Source organism: Equus quagga, chromosome 5, assembly GCF_021613505.1.
Source record: "Equus quagga isolate Etosha38 chromosome 5, UCLA_HA_Equagga_1.0, whole genome shotgun sequence".
In the NCBI taxonomy this organism is placed as follows: domain Eukaryota; kingdom Metazoa; phylum Chordata; class Mammalia; order Perissodactyla; family Equidae; genus Equus; species Equus quagga.
In genome coordinates, this window is record NC_060271.1 from 40,959,551 (window position 1) to 40,978,971 (window position 19,421).

The 19,421-nt window shown below is 43.6% G+C and overlaps 2 protein-coding genes across 5 annotated transcripts in view; one reads left to right on the forward strand and one right to left on the reverse strand.

Annotated features, from left to right (window-relative positions):
• DFFA (DNA fragmentation factor subunit alpha) lies at positions 1–14,707 on the forward strand. Of its 3 annotated transcripts, none has more exons than XM_046661804.1 (6): positions 1–202; positions 1,965–2,126; positions 3,349–3,491; positions 7,157–7,346; positions 7,568–7,719; positions 14,262–14,707. In XM_046661804.1, exons 1-6 carry the CDS (start codon positions 49–51, stop codon positions 14,535–14,537), a joined length of 1,077 nt encoding a protein of 358 aa, XP_046517760.1. In that variant the 5' UTR covers positions 1–48; the 3' UTR covers positions 14,538–14,707. The 3 variants fall into 3 exon arrangements, with proteins under 3 accessions (XP_046517760.1, XP_046517761.1, XP_046517762.1); XM_046661805.1 differs by having other exon boundaries at positions 1–184; XM_046661806.1 differs by lacking the exon at positions 14,262–14,707 and adding an exon at positions 8,517–12,695 and having other exon boundaries at positions 2–184.
• The window catches only part of CENPS (centromere protein S), a 16,229-nt gene continuing 11,510 nt past the window's right edge, over positions 14,703–19,421 (reverse strand). The window contains exons 2-3 of one of the 2 annotated variants that reach the window (XM_046661808.1): positions 16,010–16,170; positions 14,703–14,983 (exon numbers count right to left, since the gene is read on the reverse strand). In XM_046661808.1, the coding sequence (XP_046517764.1) occupies positions 14,765–14,983; positions 16,010–16,156 (366 nt within the window). In that variant the 5' untranslated portion in view covers positions 16,157–16,170 and the 3' untranslated portion in view covers positions 14,703–14,764. Of the gene's footprint in view, positions 14,984–16,009; positions 16,171–19,421 lie in introns of those variants that run through there. The other variant, XM_046661807.1, reaches the window with a different exon arrangement.

The following is a 19,421-nucleotide window of genomic DNA, read 5'->3' on the forward strand; positions in this document are numbered from 1 at the left end:
CCAACCTCTCCGACTTCGCCGGGTCAGTCAGGTGCCACCCTGAAGAGGATGGAGGTGGTTGGGGACGCCAGTGGTTCGGAACCCGGCGAGATCCGGGCTCTGAAGCCGTGTCTGCTGCGCCGCAACCACAGCCGCGAACAGCACGGCGTGGCGGCCTCCTGCCTCGAGGAGCTGAGGAGCAAGGGTTGGCGCGGGACTAGGGGTGGGAATTCTAGGGGCGGGGGCCGGGGCCGAGTGGAGCCGGGCCGGGCGAGGGTGTCAGGCGGGGACAGAGCGGGCTCAGGAGAGGCGCCTTGGGGATTCTTGTAGCTCGAGTGGAGCCCTGGGTCAGAGATGACTCACGTGGGTATAGCGATTTACAAGTTTCAGAGCGTTTACGGGCCCTTTCCCTTAATTTATCTCGTGGGAGACTCGTAGTGGTGGAAAGGTGGACGGGAAGCGATATGCAAATTAAGACACACTCGACCTAGGTGTCTGTCTAAGATCACTCCGATTTTGGACCAAACCCAGCCCAGTGTATTCCTGCCGCTCGGGCTCTCTAAAGTGGTACCGGGCTCGCAGCTGAGCCCGTGGCAGGTCCCTGTGCGGTAAAGAGGGAGCTGCTGCCCATCATTCTGGAGGTCCAGGCGGGACGGGTGTTGTGAGTGACCGAGTTGACAAAAATTCTGAGCCCCGTAGTGTTACCAGCTGCTTGCCCTTGCCCTTAACCGTCTCTCCGCCCTCAGTTTTCTCGTTGCAAAGTCGGTGTATTTCCAGCCCTGCTTCACAGGGTTGTTGGAATTCTCGAAGGAGATGATATATTCAGATGATTTACAAGTTCTTAGCCCGCAGCAATAAACTGTTTATCCAAAGAAGTGCTGCGGGTTAAACATGTGAGCCATCCCCAGGCATGGAGTCGGGGTGTGTGCCCGTGTTCCATGCTTCCTCCCAGTCCCCAAGCCCCAACAGACAGCAGACAGAAGTCTTCCAGGGACCCAGGAGCAGCCAGAGCACTCGGAAAGTTTCAGTGACATGGCTTTGCCGTCTAAGTGTTTACATTTTTTTCCTTGGCATGAGGGTGCCTTACTGTCCCTTCATGGCATTGGCTGGACGCACTTGGCACAGAGGCTTGTGTTGGTGCCTGTGTTTCTGGAGCTCAGCCTCCTCAAGGCTTCTGTTCTCTTGGGTGGCAGACAACATTGCCCAGCCATACTTGCGGTCTCTGAGCTCCCTCTCTGCTTGCTCTAGTCCCACTAACATTTTGGGCATTGCCATCACTAAATCCGATGGTACAGACCCACCTTGGACAAAGCCTCTTGCCCAGTGATAATAAAGATGGAAAGCTACTGATAGAAACTTCTGCTTCTCGTATTTTTTCCTATGGGTTAGAAAGACTACAAAGAAAAATACTACAGAAAACAAAAAGTATTTCCTTTTTTCTTTTCTAAAATTTTCTTTCTTTTTTTTTGACATTTGCCACATAAGACAATTTTAGATGACCACTGAGGAAATGAATGAAAGACTGCTTGTTCTCAGGGAATCAAATCAGACTTCGGTTTGTTGTTCATCCAAGTAAAGATTCAAGTGCCTCCTAATGCAGGTATAGAGTAGCTGGAGGAAACACATTTTCAAGAGTCAGACTGTGTGGGTTTAAATCCCAGCTCTGCCACTTACTGTGTGACCTTGGACAAGTTACTTAACCTCTCTGAACCTCGGGTTCGACATCTGTAAAATGAGACTAACAATAGTACCTACATTATAGGATTGTTACAAGATTAAATACTGTATATGAAAAGCTCTTAGAACAGTTTCAGGCACATGATAAGTGTTATGTTAGTGCTAGTAGTAGTGGTTGTTATTGTAGTTATTACCTACCAGGAATTTTTCTAGGTTCTGGGTGGTGGGGGACACACATTGAGAGTGCAAGGACAGATGTAATTTCCTTATGGATACTGGTCAATTGCCAAATATTTTATTCCTCTCAGCCTGTGACATTCTGGCCATTGATAAGTCCCTGGCTCCAGTCACCCTGGTCCTGGCAGAGGATGGCACCATAGTGGATGATGACGATTACTTCCTGTGCCTACCTTCCAATACTAAGTTCGTGGCATTGGCCAGGGATGAGAAGTGGGCATATCACAATTCAGGTAAGAAGTGCTGGCCATATATGAAATGATCCATCATGATTCATTTTCCTGCACAGGCACCTGGTTGCTATTTGTCTGGCTGTTTAAGCATTTATGCGGCAAACTTTTACCTTCTTATGCCAGAAGTGGTGCTGAGTCTGGGGGGCAGAGCGTGAAGAGGAATGAGAGTAACTGACAGCGACTAAAATGCAGCACGGCAGAGATCGGTGCTGCAGGTAGGGTCAGCCTACCTGACCCGAATCCTGGCTCTGCCATTTACTAGCCAGGTGACCTTGGGCAGATTACCTAACTTCTCTGCCTTATTGACGTAAGTATAGTACCAGTCTCCAAGGGCAGTCGTAAGGATACTAGAACTTAGTACATATCAAACCTCAGTCTCTCAATACTACTGACGTTTGGGGCCAGCGAATTCTTTGTTGTGGGGGGATTGTCCTTTGCATTGTAGGATGTGTAGCAGCATCCTTGGCCTTTGCCCACTAGAAGCCAGTAGCATCTCCTCACCCCAACTGTGACAACCGAAAATGCCTGCAGACATTGTCACATGTTTCCTGGGAGGCAAAGTCTCTCCCAGTTGAGAACTACTAATAGAAAGCATTCAGATCTTACCTGGCTCGTGGTGAGAACTTGATAAGTGTTACCTGTCACCATCCTCATCACTGGAGATAGAAAGGGAACTAATATTGATGAGCAAGGATCAAAGAGCTGAAGAAGTATCTTAAGGAACATGCTCATGCCACTAAATTGAGGAAGTCACCCTTCAGCAATGGCTCTCTAGCCACCAAACAGTGGCTGCAGCTCCTCCAATCAAGGATAAGATCAATCCCCAAGCACAGGAGAAGTGCTGATGAGAATGAATGTTTTAGGATACAAAAACAGGACACACCCGGAGACACACCAACTAACCTAAAGGACAGTGTGGTAGGATCCTGGGATGCGTGACCGTACACTGGGTTGAAGTGGCTTTCTTTCCATAAAAGAATACAGAGCGGTTTCACTCAGAAATACAGTGAAGATGGAAGAAGAGGGAAAATGAAGGTCCTACATGGGGACTGGCTTCCCCATGAATCCTTGAGAAAAAGTGCTTACTTCTCTATTGAAACTATTCTAAATGGTCAGTCAGAAGTATGTGCAGACATCCTCGAGGTCTGTGTGTTGGGGGAGGAGGTGAAAACAGCACTTCAAGGTAATCTGACTGTGACTGGCATTTTCTCCCACATATCAGATGGAGGTACGGCTTGGATTTCCCAAGAGTCCTTTGACGTAGATGAAACAGACAGTGGGGCAGGGTTGAAATGGAAGAATGTGGCCAGGCAGCTGAAAGAAGATCTATCCAGCATCATCCTCCTATCAGAGGATGACCTCCAGGTAAGTCTCCTCCACAGCTCGCGGCCACGCGCGTCTGGCTCTGCCACCCCCACCACCTCCTTAACCTTCTTTGTTTCCATGTCAAAATAATTTCATTACTTGTTAATTTTTAAATAATTCTTAGATGACAACGAAGATTCTTCATTTCGTAATTCTCTCACCTAGAGTAGGAATTTTTCAACGCTTACCCTGCATCAAAATCACCTATGGAGCTTCTTGTAAAATACAGATGACCAGGCCCACTGTGGGGGTCAAAGAGGTACTGACGAAGGGTGTGGGGTTGGAGTAGCCGGATTCAGTCCCAGCTCCATCGTGACGACTTTGAGCCAGGAACTTAGCTTCTCTGTTTATGCGTCCTCTCCAGTAAAATTGGGATAAAAAACAGTGTGTGTTAATTGAAAAATATATTTATGGAGCTCCTGCCCTGTGCCTGGCATGGTTCTCTATAATGGAGTACAGAGGTGAACAAGCCAGACACAATCCCTGCTCTAACAGAACTCACATTCCAGTGAAGCAGACAAAACCAGAAGTGTATCAGACAGTGTGGTATGCTGAGAGTGATGGGGCTGCCCTAGATTGGAGGATCGAGGAAGGTCCCTTCAAGGAGGTGACCTTTTGGTTATTTATTAAACTTAGAAATTTATTTTGATGGGGCTGGCCCGGTGGCGCAGCAGTTAAGTGTGCACATTCTGCTTCGGCGGCCCGGGGTTCGCCGGTTCAGATGCCGGGTGCAGACATGGCACTGCTTGGCACGCCATGCTGTGGTAGGCATCCCACATATAAAGTGGAGCAAGATGGGCATGGATGTTAGCTCAGGGCCAGTCTTCCTCAGCAAAAAGAGGAGGATTGGCAGCAGTTAGCTAAGGGCTAATCTTCCTCAAAAAAAAAAAAAAAGCAAAGAAATTTATTTTGAATAAATACTATGAATACATTCACATGGTTCAACATCCAAGAGGTATAGAAGGAAATAGTTAGCCAAAAAGTGAAAACAACCCAAATGTCCATCAACTGAGGAAGAGATAAATAAAATGTGGTATATCCAAACAAAGGAATATTATTCAGCCATAAAAAGGAATGAAGTATTAATACATGCTGCAAGATGGATAAACCTTAAAAACATTATGCTAAGTGAAAGAAGCCAAACATGAAAGGCCACATATTTATGATTATATTTATATGAAATGGTGGGAATATGCAAATCTGTAAAGACAAGAGATAGATCAGTGGTTAACTAAAGCTGGGGCTGTGAGGAGCTTTGAGGAGAAATAGGGAGTAACTGCTAATGGGTATGGAGTTTCTTTTGGGGATGGTGAAAATGTTCTAAAATTGACTGTGGTAATGATTGCACAACTCTGTAAGTATGCTAAAACCCACTGAATTGCACACTTTAGATGGGTGAATTGTATGGTTTGTAAATTATATCTTAATAAAGCTGTTTGGAAAAAAAAGATATACAGGAAAAGTCTAACTCCTGTCTCCAGTTACCCACGTTTCCCTTCCTGGAGACAACCAATCTGTCAGTCTCCCATTCCAGAAGTATTTTATATACAAACAATTTTCTCTTCTTCCCCTAAATTGCACAAATGGAAGCATATCTATTCTGTTTTCGAAGAAATATTTGGAGAGTATTCCAGATCAGTATATAAAAGACGTCCGTGTTCTTTTTTTACCACTGCATAGTATTCCAGTTTGTGCATGTACCATGATTTATATAATGAGTCTCCTCTACTGGTGGACATTTGGGTTGTCATCAGTTTTGCTATTCCAGACAGTGCTGCCCAACTTAGACCACTGTCATTTTGCCCACATGCTTGTCCATAGAATAAATTCATAGAAGTGTAGTTGGTACAGATTGGTAAGTTCCCAAGAGGTGACGATTAAACTGAGAGCTGAAGGACAAGCTGGAGCCTGTCATGGAAAGATTGGGGCCAGAATGTTCCAGGTAGAGGGAAGGCAGAAGCAAGCTTGATTTTTTTCTCTAAGAAACAGAAGGGGCTTATGAGATCCCTTCCCATCCCAACAGACTGGCATATTATAAAATACCCTTGGAATGAGGAGCACAATAGACCTTACCAAAACAGGGACATCAGAACATAAGTGAGCCTGGGGCCTGACAGCTAGGCTCCATAGGGAAGTTTAGGACCTTAAAGGGAACTTGCAGAGGCTGCCACGGTAGGAAAAAGAAAGGTACCCCCATCACGAGGACTGGGCAGTGAGAACAGATGGGAGAGAAGGGAAGAGCATGAGGATCAGTTACACAGGGTCCTGAGGATTAGAAAGAAGACCGACTGTGATTCTTGGGAAGTTACTAACTTCTCATCTTATTTTCCTCATCTGTAAAATGGGGGGTGATACTAGGACCTACCTCATAAGGTTTGTACCTCTTGAATTTTGAACCTTGTGAATATATGGTTACTTGTTTGAAAATTGAAAATAACTTAAAAAGTCACCTCCTCCAAGAGGCCTTTCCTAACCTAGAGTAGCCAGCCCTCCCTGTCACTTCTCTTCTAAGGGTTTTACACGTGTTTTCTCCTTGATACACAGTAAGTGCTCAAGAAATGCAAGCTTTTCTTATTGTAGTTTTTATAAAGCTCCATAGCGACTCTAAAGTGCAGCTGAGTTTAGAATCGCTGTCCGAGAGTTCCAACAGTTTGATCTTTCTCTTATGAAGACTATTTTTAATCTAGTCCTGTATATGCCACAAGAGTGAGCCTTCTTAAAAGTTATTATCCTTATAGCAGATTTAGGATATAGTATTTGAGGTCTCCCTTATTTCACAGGTTCAACATGTTATTAAAAGCTGAGTATAGTTTATAATTTAAAAATGGAGTCTTTTATTTACTTATTTATTTATTTATTGAGGAAGATTAGCCCTGAGCTAACATCTGTGCCCATCTTCCTCTTTTTTTTTATATGGGACCCCTGCCACAGCATGGCTTGACACGCAGTGTGTAGGTCCGCACCCGGGATCCAACCGGTGAACCCCAGGGCCGCCCAAGCAGAACATGCGACCTTAACCACTGCACCACTGGGACGGCCCCCAAATAGAGTCTTTTAAAGCTATGAACATGTATAATAAAAATGTTTAAGTTAAAATCATTAGAGAAACGTTTGCTTAAAACACCCTCCTGTTGATTCATTATATAAATGATCATATACCTCCTCCTTTATATTCTGTACAATTGGGTTTTTTAATATCCAGATTTTCTTTTGGGGCTGGCCCCATGGCTGAGTGGTTAAGTTCGCGCGCTCCGCTGCAGGCAGCCCAGTGTTTCGTTGGTTCAAATCCTGGGTGTGGACATGGCACTGCTCATCAAACCATGCTGAGGCAGCATCCCACGTGCCACAACTAGAAGGACCCACAACGAAGAATATACAACTACGTACCGGGGGGCTTTGGGGAGAAAAAGGAAAAAATAAAATCTTAAAAAAAAAAAAAAACGATTTTCTTTTGTTTTTAATGAGGCACTGAGGCATCATTTTCCTAATTTTTTCACTAGAGGAAAACTGAAAAAATTACATGCCTCTCTTGACTCTTAGGCAACTGTGGTAGGTAACTTTGGGAAACAGATGAAGTGAGTCTCTGAAATTGGTATGTTTGAGAGATAGAACACCATGTTTAGAAAGTACTTTTAAGTTTCTTAAAGTCCGTATTTGTTTGTTAGGTGCTCATTGATGTTCCATGTTCAGACCTGGCTCAGGAACTATGCCAAAGTTGTGTCACAGTCCGGGGGCTCCAGAACACCCTCCAGCAGGTACTTGACCAGAGAGAGGAAGCCCGTCAGTCCAAGCAGCTCTTGGAGCTTTACCTCCAGGCTTTGGAGAAGGAGGGCAGCGTCTTGTCAAAGCAGCAAGGTAGGACTCATTGGCTGGGGGAGCTACACTGAGAGCTCAGTGCCTGCAGAGCCTTTCTTTGAGAGAGAACCAAATGTTTGTAATGTAGTAAAAACAGTGAAGCCACAGCTGCTGGCATCTTGAGATGTTTCTATCTTGCCCAACTGATTACTCTGGCTGGTGGTTTGTGTGGTTGTATGTTTACATGGTGTGCTGAACTCCATCTCACGTCTGCTTTTCAGAGTCCAAAGCTGGCTTCAGTGACGAGAGCGATGCAGTTGACACGGGTCTTAGCAGAGAGAGCTCCTCTGAAACTGCACTTACGAGCCAGCTCCTCACTGCACTGAAGGAGAAGCCTGCTCCAGAGCTGAGTCTCTCTAGTCAGGATTTGGAGGTGGGCAAGGACCAGGGCCCCTGAACTGCAGAGAACTGCCCTGAACATCCCTCGGAGGTGTAGTGTTGCCCTGCAGAGGCACGTGTAGGATTTTTTTCACCTCTGCAGACCCTGAACCATAGTTACCAATCATAGCTACTATTATACACCAAAGCATTTGGAAACATCTCATTTAATCTCAAACAAAATGGCTTAAACAAAATGGATGCATTCCCTCAGATCATCAAAGATTATTCTCTGGTCCAAAGTGGGTAATGAAATAACTAAACCTGACAGGGAGGAATAGGAGGGCTCAAGCTTCTGAGATGGCTTCTGGTTCTGTCAGTGGTTAAAGAAGATCCATAGTCAATCAAGGCACATAAAACATCACAGGGAAAGGCACACCTGAGGGGCTCATCTCATGCTGGCAGTTAAGACCAGGGAACTAGAAGCTTGACGAAAAGAACTTGTCCGAGTGGGTGCTATTTCTTATTCTTCATCCTTGTCCATGTCCCAAGCACCTCCCCATTGTAGCTAGAAGGGAAGGAAACTGTATGGACTTCAGCTTGGCTAAATTTCCTGTAAGTGGAGGACTTTTTATTTGCTCCAATAAACTTCTTTCTAAAGATCCTTTCCTGTTAGTGTTGTAGGGTAAGAAAAGGGCGAAGACAATTTAATATGAAAGAGCCCTGGCATTTCAGCATAAAGACATAACATAAGCTGATATTGCCTCATCTCGCTCCCCTAAGAAAACCATGAGAGCAGCAGCTGAGGAGAGCAGAGGCGGTGGTTCTCAATGGTTCTTATTCTTGCCACAGTTGGTTACCAAGGAAGACCCCAAAGCATTGGCTGTTGCTTTGAAGTGGGATATAAAGAAGACGGAAACTGTTCAACAGGCCTGTAATCAGGAACTAAGCCTGCGCCTCCAGCAGATACAGAGCCTGCATTCTCTCAGGAATATTTCAGCAAGGAAGAATTCGCTGCCTGGAGAACTGCAGAATCCTAAACGAGCTAAACAAGACCCCACAGAGTATAGCTGAAAATATGCCCAAAAAACCCCCGTGACCTTGTTTTTAGTTGTCAGTAAATGCATTCAGCCTAGTTATTTCACTTACCTACCACTCCACTCCCTGCCTTGGAGTCGGTTCTCCTGGAACAGGCTAAAAGACTAGCCTCCTGCCTCCTCCAGATTTCAACATATGCCCTTCCACCTGTTTTAAATGATATGGCTGCACTAACAATGCCCCACCTCTTCTGATAACATGTTCTTATGTTCTCTGTTTAAAGGTAATTGTGGAGTGAAAAGAAATTGTCATATTGAAGACTCAGTATTCTTGTTCTAAAGCTAGAAATGCAGAATTTTAAACAAATGATAGGGAACGTGACAGTGTGTCGATTATGGCCACAAACTTCTTTCCCAAGTTAATGAATTTTTTTGTTTGTTTGTTTAAAGGCTCATATTAAGTTTGCTCATATTAAGTAGGGACACACTGAGAGTCTAATTCACCATTTCTAATATCTAATTTAGTATTGTGAAATTATATCTGTTACCACTGTGAAACTCTTTTCAGTTTTCTAATATGTTTTATCAGCAGGGGGTATAAAAGGTCATTAAATTGATTTCCATGCAGTATGACTTGAAGTCTCTCTCAGTGCAGAGCAGAGACTTCTGGTTTCTATACCTCCTATTTCTGTACAAACTTGTTCTTCAGGTTTTGTAATCTACCAGACGGTCTCCTTGCAGAGAATAGGTAATTAGTTATCATTGACTTATTTGACTTTTTTTAAGCATGCTTAGAGGAAAACAGAAGGCTAGTAAGAGATACATGGGCTAATTATTAAAGAAATACAACAATAAGTCCTGGAGTGAGAGTGGAGTGCAGAAAGCAAACAACAAAATAACTGTTTCCTTCTCCTGTCATCATCAAGGACAGCTTGGATCTACTCAGCATCCTTTTCCTAATGCCTTATGCCATTGGTTCTCACTTATTAGCCATAATATTTTCTTTTTTAATAGCACATTTTTTAATGCCTCCTTAATTATCCTAAATGAAAGCCAGAGCTGATAACCTGCCTATATGCATACTTTCAAAAGCACTGACATAGTACCCCAAATGTACTATTTCAGAAGAAGCAAAAGGAAAATAATTTCCAATAAAATGGCATGTATCTCAGTATGTCACTGTCTGGACACGACTATACCAAAGGCACGATGAAGGTGTAGATGATTGCACTTGCACACTGAATTACGGTGAATTTGACAGAGGCAGCCAGGCACAGGTGTGTAGTGATTCTCAACTCAAATACCACAAGCAAGCGTTGGCATTTATAGTGAGATTTCCTAAATTGGTGAAGTTCTGAACAAAATAACATACCTATCCTTGATTTACAAGGTAGCTGCATTCTTGAAAAATCTAGGGAACATTGAAACTGGAAAAAAATACTTTGTGATTATACATAAAACAGAACTGGGTTTCAGGCTAAGATAATTTGGAACAGGTTTTCATCCATATAAATGTCCAGCATGACATTCAAAAGTCACGCGGGACATGGGATGATATCTCTCTGTGTGGAGTTGTCCTGTGCATTGCAGGAGGATGAGCATCCCACCTCCTATGCCCACCTGCTCAATGCCAGTAGCAACCTCCAGGTATTGAGATAACTAAAACCATCCCCACACATTTTCAAAATGCCCCTGGAGGGGCAGTGATGCTGGCTGAGGATTTTTATGGCAGTTTGCAGTTTGCTGTGTGCTAGCACCTACCACATTGGAGCCTCACAAAACTGAGTGAGCTAGGCAGGGTGTGGTTTGTCGCCTCTCGTTCTATACATGAGCAAGGTTGTGCTCAGCAAGGGTCAGTGACTTGCTTCATGCACAAGGCTAACTGGAGGGCCAGGATTCAAAGGCAGGTCTCTGCTTCTAATTCCAGGGCTCTTTCTACTTCTTTGTATTTTCTCTTAGGTTCACACACACTTTTCTATTCTACATCCAGATCACTGGTTTTGTTGTACCAGTGTAATAAGTTGGAGTTGGCTCCAACTGGAAAAGGCCTACTATTTCTATAACATAATTGCCAAAAGATTTCTAACTGCAGTCATTGTGCTGGTGGTGTAAGAGAAGTGAATCAGCCTCACGACACTGTACAGTTAGCACAGTAGCAACAGAAGCTTGGATTCCAGAAATACAGAATGGTAGCTCTATTCACCAGCTACACTGATATCTCCATCTTTGCCCTACTGAATTTAATGTTTTCTTAAATTATTTCAGTTCAGTTGACTGGCCTGGGTGTTGGTATTGGTATTGTGTCCTTGAAACAAACCCACCAAGAGCCCCAGCTGCACAGGATAAGGGAAAAAGTACTATAGGTTTTGGAGTGAGACAAACCCACACTGAGTCTAACCTTATGGGACCTTGTTTTCCAAAAATGAAAGGTTAACCTAAAGCCCCAAGGTTGAAAGGGTTAAATGAAGTATGAGGAAGAGCAGAGTACCTAGTACATAGTAGACTATAGAGAGTGGTTCCCTTTCATCTCCCCAGGGGCAGAGAGATGTGTCCTTAGGAGGCTCCTTATCTATGGGTCTGTAGAGCAAAGACCTGAGTCTGCAAACTCTAGCCCAAATGTGTAGTGAGAGCAATTGCAAACACGTTATATTGCCCCTGGTACCATTTACCTTCCTTACACCACTGTGCCTCTAGGCCTTCTAGAACAGAAATGTAGCAGCAGAGCAATATGTCTAAAAATAGGAGAGAGAGCCGGGCATGCCTGTTCTTATGGTAGGAGAGAAGAATGTCAAAGAAAACAGCTGGGACTAATGAACTCTACATTAGCCATATTCCATCCTTTCAACTCAAGTCAAATGTCGGTCCCCATTAGGCAACTGGCTTTCACAGGAGCTGTGCTAATTACCACTTACCAACCTTTAATTTCTGGGTAAAAGCAAAAGGAAAAAAACTAATGGATTTTTCATTTTCCAGAGAGAAAGGAATAAAATAATAATAGTCTGCAAAAAAACCTGCATTAATTACGAGAATTATTAATGTTCCTTTCTTAACCAGATTGTTTAGCTGTTTAATTTCCTAATTATCTATTCTTTTTGTTTTTGCCTTCAGAGTTTTACCATTTTATTTGAGAGTTTGGCCTTAAATTATTTTGGCTGTGTCTTACATGAGGTTTTTAAGGACCTTGGAAATGATCTAGTCTGAACAACGACCCACTGCCTGAGTCCTCTACCTGGCTGCCAGTGGGGTCCTCCATCCTGTTTGAAAGCCTCCAGTGAAGGGACAGACTCGCTCCTCAGGAGGTACCTGAATCTTTAGATGGCAGAACCTTAAAGTTAGCTATTTGCTTGAACTAAATCAGACACATGCAATTACAAGGAAGTGAACCAGTAAGTTAAGGCGTAGATACTGGATTTTCTTCATATTTTCCAATAACATGTTACAAGAAGTATCACCAAAAATATTCTAGCTTTTTCTCCAGGTTATAATTATTTTAATAGGATAAACACATGTATTTTTTGATCATTTAATTATTTAACGATAAATGGAAAGGATAAATTGTTTTTATTAGGGTTAGGAGAAGCTGGAAAGAGTGGGTTGCCCAGCCATCCTTTGCCTCTTCCTTTCTAGTCTAGAAGCAGAAAATTTCCTTCAGCACCTAAATGACTTTTGTTGTTCTGCTTTGTTGGGAATGGGATCCCTCTCTCTACTGAGGCAGCTACAATTATTAAGATATGGGTTTATCCCTTCAGCAGGTGGGGTAAATCAAGTCGTTTAAGTATCAGCTGTAAGCTGTAAGTTAAGTATCTGCTTTTACCCAGAAATCAACTTCCTGCTCTGAGTTTCCTAAAGCCGGGAATGGTTTGCTGTCAGCCCTGAAACAGGAATACTACGAAGGGTTTTCTGTCGAATGCTTATGTCACGCTCAATTCTTCCTCAGCAGTTAAGGATCTATTTTGGTGACAATTACTAGAAATAAATGCAAGAGAATGAATTAGAAGTTGTAGTCCTGATGTCCCAGATCTACACATTTGACTATATTGAACTACAGAAAGGTAGACTTTAAGAAAAGTCTACCAAAAACCTAATGGTAGGAAATTACCCTAATTTACTCATTTTACCCTAATTTATTAATCATTAGCATATTAATCTAGTCTAACACACAGTTGATGCCAGTTAATATTTTATTAAGTCCCCTGAACTAAGGTAGGCTTAGACTTGATGGATTTCCTAGCAGTATCATTAGTATAGCCTCATTATCCTTCAGATATTATGTAGTTAAAAGTTAAAATGCCCAATCTTAAGGACTGTGTATGTACGACCCCAACTTCAACTGGAAAACAATGAGCATGCTTTTCTTCTAGAAAAACCATAAAACACAAAGTCCTGAAGGTTAGCTAGCCTTTCAGGCAGGCATCTTCCACCAGTGCACTGACCCAATTACTAGTCTCTTAAAGCTGCTGTGTTTGGAAATGTGGATGCTATTAAGGCTCTTCCATCATATTATACTTTACTCAGCTAGTAATTATGAATATGAGCTCAGCTCTGCAGAAAACAGAACGGAACGGTCAGCAGTCATACTCTGTGAGCCTGTTCCCCTGGTGTCCAGAGAAGAGAATAGTATTACAGTGTCCTTCAGCCAGCCTTTGCTGGTTTTCCGAATATTAGGCATGACTCTCAGAAACTTTCCATAACTCCAGGTGTAAATCTCTAAGCTTTAAAGTTTAGCATCTAAAAACCTCACACTGGAAGTCTTCTTTAGAGTCTGTGATTCAAGAATCATAAACAATATGTGTAATGAAGCAAGGATTTCAGTGCTATGGGGAATTAAAATTTGATTAGGGTTTTGAAACTGAGCAACTTGTTTACTCCTAATTTCACTTGAGCAGATCAAAATCCTGGTCCACATGGGACTCGACAATTGCTCTGCATAATATCACAGAAAAAGGAATTCCCCCCTCATTTAACCATTATTCACGGTTATTTCTGTGGGAAATTACTGAGGAATAGGGAAACATAACAATTATACACAAAATACATATCAACACATACAGATCTGTCTCCGAACAAAGTCCAGGTCCTGTGACGCTGAAGGTCCTTGTAGTAGCTGAGGCCAGCAGGCTGCAGGCCCGGCACCAGCACTGCTGACTGCATTTGGTTTGAAATAAACCTGAAGCTCTCATCCATGAAAAGAATCATAACAAATTAGTATTAACTTACTAATTAAAAATACCATAGGTATTTTATAACAGCAGGTTCAAGTGTAACTTTTATAAGCATGTCAGCATGATGTCTGTTTACTAGCATGACATTTCTTTTTAATTTTAGCTAAAACATGAGGCATAATCATTTTGCTCTCTGAACACAACGTTAAAAATTTGCTTTTAATATGAAGGAAATATTTTTTACATTAGACAATTTATATCAAAATAACCTGAAATAAGATGTTATTCCAAATTCTTAAATATGTAGCCTTTAGCTTTTTTTAAAGATTGGCACCTGAGCCAACATCTGTTGCCAATCTTCTCTTTCTCCCTTTTTCTTCTTCTTCCTCTCCCCAAAGCCCCCCAGTACACAGGTGCATACTCCAGTTGCGGGTTCCTCTGGTCGTGCCATTCGGGACACAGCCCCAGCATGGCCGGATGAGCAGTGCCACATCCGTGCCCAGGATCCAAACCGGCGAAACCTGGGGCCACCAAAGCAGAGCACAGGAACTCCACCACTTGGCCACTGGACCGGCCCCACCTTTAGCTATTTTAAATCAAAGAAAGGGAGACAAGGGCAGAACAACTTCCAAGCACATAATGAAGGTGGAAGGAAAGCTCAGTGGCTGCATTGAGTACCATACAGCAAAAACCACAAAAATCTTTATCTAAAATATTCACTTTGGGTTCCAAATTACTCAAGACACTCAGTATTGGGTGTTATTGGAGTTTAAATAAAAAATACTTTTCAGATTACATGGGAAAAAGAAGACAACTGCATAAAGAAGAAAGACCATGGCTGCTTAATACATTTTATTCAGATCTATCGCTATACTTCACTGGAGTAACCATGGGTGGAGCTTTATTTGCAGGAGGAGAAGGTCTTCCAAAAGAAATTCTTGCAGGGCATTTTACCTCGGGGCGTGGACCGTTGAAGGGGCGGGTCTTCCTGCCGTCTGGACACCTGCCTGGCTTCTCCCATGAAGGGCGCTCCGCTGCCCTGGGAGGTCCACTCGTCGTACCACCAAGCAAGGAAAGTCAACAGGCTGTTTTTCTTTATTTCTGCCACTTCCTGCATATGCTTTTAAAAAGAACCAGAGGACAAAGGAAAGAACAATCAACCATCTGGCTCAACCAGCATTAAAGATACATAATTTTTTCCTTTAAAAAAAAAGATGCACCAGAACAATAAATCACATTTCCATTTAAAGGATGAGAAAGAGAACACCTTAACGAAACTGCTCTAATTAGAGAAAAAGAAAAGTTGAGAATTTTCAATCAAGGAAAAAAACTGCTTGTTTTGCCCATAATCTTGGCTGAGATCCTTAATTAGAAGAGGTCAGGAAATCTATCATTTTCCCCGACAAGGGACTAGCACCTACGAAGACCAGGAGGTGGATCAGGCTAATTTAGCTTGGTTTTCCCATCTCTGGTCCTAACTCCTGGTTGTCCAGAAATTGCTCTTCAAGACAGAGCAGATTGAGATATTATATTCTGGTCTTTCAAACTCCTTAGAAAGCTGTCTGATGATAAATGGCTTGTCTGAAACTCATCTGGTAATTTCAGAGAAAAATCCATTTTTAATGGTCAACTTTATGTACTCTTTCTTGGACCTTTTTCAAAATGGAAAATAGAGAAAAATAAATCACCTCATGAAGTTACAAATTCTCACAATGAAAAATGTAATGATGTCAATTAATCTGAGCCAGTGAGAACATGTACTGTATATATAAATTAAGATTCTAGAAGTATGTGTGACTAATATGGCAGTGGCGGCTCCATGATTGCACTGCAATAGACTGATATAATCACTTAACATTTCAAAGACTAGCAGATGGAGATGGCCAGCATGAAGAAGCTCTGCTTCGCGTTTCAGAGCTTTCTAACAGACTTCCTAGGTTGGGACAACTGAACGTAAACGAGAACCAATGGACATCACCGTACCACAGGGCAGCCAAGGAGAGCACTACAAAGATCAGCCCCGAGTCCGTGCCGTACACACCCTCGGCTGTGGAGAGGCTGGGGAATCCGCAGGCATAGCCAAATATGCCTAGGAAAGAGTCAGCCAGAGGTGGACTAGCATGTAGCCAAGTCAGAGACTACTCACCCCGCCGTCGTGGCCAGCAAGGCCACCCTCCAGGGGAAGGGCAGCGGCGGCCCCTGCAAGGAGCAGCAGCAGCAGCAGCAGCAGGCAGAGGGGTGGTGGCATTCTGTGGGCCAACTGGCACTTCTCTCCAGCTCTGCGGCTGCGCATCTTTCTCAGCAGCCCTGAAATCAGTTTTGTGGACTTGGGCCTCTTCTTTTGGAGACTAGGGGGTATTTCCAGCTCAACCTGCAGCTGTTTATTGCATATATACATGTCTAAAGCCTGAACCCACTTCCTTACACTCAAGCAGTGACGCACACGCCTGAGCAATCAGTGCCCACAAAAGCGCCTCTGGATTGCGTTTAACCCTTCATTAAAGCCTTAGAGCTTTTCCTGTGCTTACAGGGAATTTGCTCTTACTTTGCAATGTGTGTGCACTTGCTTCTGAAGTTCTCCTTCCTCATAATTATGCCTATGGCAAGCAGGAAGCCATGAGAACAAAACTAAGTGATTTAACATAATATAAAATTAGCCTTTCTTAAAATAAAAAAAAAAGGGGCCGGCCCCGTGGCTGAGTGGTTGAGTTCACGCACTCCGCTTCGGCAGCCCGGGTTTCGCCGGTTCGGATCCTGGGCACAGACGTGGCACTGCTCCTCAGGCCATGCTGAGGCGGCATCCCACATGCTACAGCTAGAAGGGCCCATAACTAAAAATACACAACTATGTACCGGGGGACTTTGGGGAGAAAAAGGAAAAATAAAATCTTAAAAAAAAAAAATTAGCCTTGGATAGGGGCCTAACATCTGAAATCCTGCCCACACGAAAGTGTGAGTGAATCTGCTACAGGCAGAAGAGACAAGGAGGCAATGGGGGCCTGGGGAGACGTGCAGAGCACCCACTGCTTCCACCAGACCGCAGGCAAGGGAGACACTGTCCTCCTGCCCAGGCCTTCTCAAATTGTGACGTGTAACCCAATTGTCTTCTTAAGATTAAAATGCAGATTCTGATGCAGTAGTTACAAGGAGGGGCTGAGATTCCCACAGCTCTGACGAGCACCCAGGTGATGCTGACACTGGAGTAGCCAGGCTCAAGTCCAGTGTTTTTCAAACTGCTGCTGACCACTCACTAGCAGGTCATAAACTAGCCCTTTTGTTTTTGCTTGAGGAAGAGATTCACCCTGAGCTACCACCTGTGCCAATCCTCCTCTATTTTCTATGTGGGTCACTGTCACACCATGGCTGATGAGTGGTGTAGGTCCACACCTGGGATCTGAACCCGCGAACCCAGGCCACAGGGCCAGTCCCAAAACTAGCACTTTCCTTTTTTTTTTGAATGAAATAGAAATTAGAGTGCATCAGGTGGAGTAAAGATAAATATTGTTTCGTGTGTGTGTCAGGTGTAAAACGTATTTCTTACTGAATGACCTACACTTGACCAGCTCCCAGGCTTACTCTCCTCCTGATGCTGCTGCCACTGCTGAGAACATGAACTCCTCTGTGCTGCCTCCTGACTGCTCCTCACAGGTCTCAGTTTCAGAAGCACCCAAAAAAATGCACAGACCCTCTTCACCCAACTGTGATAGCTAGTAAAGTCTGAGACATCTACTACAAACCTACTAAAGATGACCAGCATCCAAGGCAAGGTTCCAAATGGAAGTAAAGCAACCGCAGAGGTGATGGCTCTTTCCAGAAGTGAACACTGACATTTACAGTTTTCTAAAGTTCTGTTTCGTACCCCTTCACAAGGGAAATCTCAATCTTAAATTTCATTTCATCACAGCCTTGTTGTTTTAAGACCCTAGGTAAAATTGACATAGCCTGATGACCCATGGCTCATCCACTTCACGTTGCTTAGTCCTTTTTTTCTGTACCATAATTTTTTCCCTAAGATAATTCCCACATATAGTGTTAACATTTTTGAGATATTCTTGCAGATGAGAAATTCATGGCAGCTCAGCCAGCTTCTTATATCCTTAGTATATTTTGCAGATTTTACTCAATGGACTCATTAAACATTCTGAGCACCTAGCATATACGTAGCACTACAAGGGACCCACGCCATCCACCCCAACAGGGTGGTTACAGCCTAGCTAAGGGGCAGGATACACACTCTACAAGTGAAAGGAAAGGCCATTTTCAGGGCAGCACTAAGTGTGCCGAGGAGGGGTGTGTGCTGCAGATGGAGGAAGGTTTTTTTTTTTAAAGATTGGCACCTGGGCTAACAACTGTTGCCAATCTTTTTTTTTTTTTTTCCTGCTTTATCTCCCCAAACCACCCCCCATACATAGTTGTATATGTATATCTTAGTTGCAGGTCCTTCTAGTTATGGGATGTGGGACGCCACCTCAACGTGGCCTGAGGAGCAGTGCCATGTCCGCGACCAGGATCTGAACGCTGGGCCGCCACAGCGGAGCGCACGAATTTAACCACTTGGCCACGGAGCCGGCCCTCGGAGGAAGGTTTTGTCTTATCTTACTACTGACTGTTTGCAAGGAGGTGGCAACTTATCTTAGTACTTTAAGGTGAGGGCTCTAGACTAAACTCCTGGCTTTCTCATTTAATTAACCTCTCTGTGGCCTCAGTTTCCTCATCTATAAAATGAGGATAGGGGCTAGCCCAAGGCCTAGTGGTTAAATTTAGTGCACTCCGCTTCAGTGGCCTGGGTTCGGTTCCTGGGCACAGAATCACACCACTCGTCTGTCAGTAGCCATGCTGTGGTGGCAGCTCACATGGAAGAATTACAAAAATTTGCAACTAAACACAACTATGTACTAGGGCTTGGCGGTGGGGAAAGGAAGAAAAAGGAGGAAGACTGGCAACAGATGTTAGCTTAGGGTCAATCTTCCCCTGAAAAAAACCAAAACAAAAAGGAACTCATTGGGGCTGGCCCCTGGCCGAGTGGTTAAGTTCGCGCGCTCCGCAGCAGGCGGCCCAGTGTTTCGTTGGTTCGAATCCTGGGCGTGGACATGGCACTGCTCACCAAACCACGCTGAGGCAGCGTCCCACATACCACAACTAGAAGGACCCACAACGAAGAATATACAACTATGTACCGGGGGGGGGCTTTGGGGAGAAAAAGGAAAAAATAAAATCTTTAAAAAAAAAACAAAAACAAAAAGGAACTCAGTACTGAATTATTTTGAAAAACAAAGACTGCTTACTTTAAAGACTTTATTTTTCCTTTTTCTCCCCAAAGCCCCCCACTATATAGTTGTGTATATATATATTTCTTTTTTTAAAGATTTTATTTTTCCTTCTTCTCTCCAAAGCCACCTGGTACATAGTTGTATATATTTTTAGTTGTGGGTCCTTCTAGTTGTGGCATGTGGGACGCCACCTCAGCATGGCCTGATGAGCAGTGCCATGTCCACGCCAGGATCCAAACCTGTGAAACCCTGGGCAGCCAAAGCAGAGTGCACGAACTTAACCACTCA

Coding starts and splice junctions, on each gene's coding strand:
- DFFA (XM_046661804.1), top strand. CDS start 49: ATGGAGGTGGTTGGGGACGCCAGTGGTTCGGAACCCGGCGAGATCCGG. Junction 2,127..3,348: donor GTGGGCATATCACAATTCAG/GTAAGAAGTGCT, acceptor CCCACATATCAG/ATGGAGGTACGGCTTGGATT. Junction 3,492..7,156: donor TATCAGAGGATGACCTCCAG/GTAAGTCTCCTC, acceptor TTTGTTTGTTAG/GTGCTCATTGATGTTCCATG.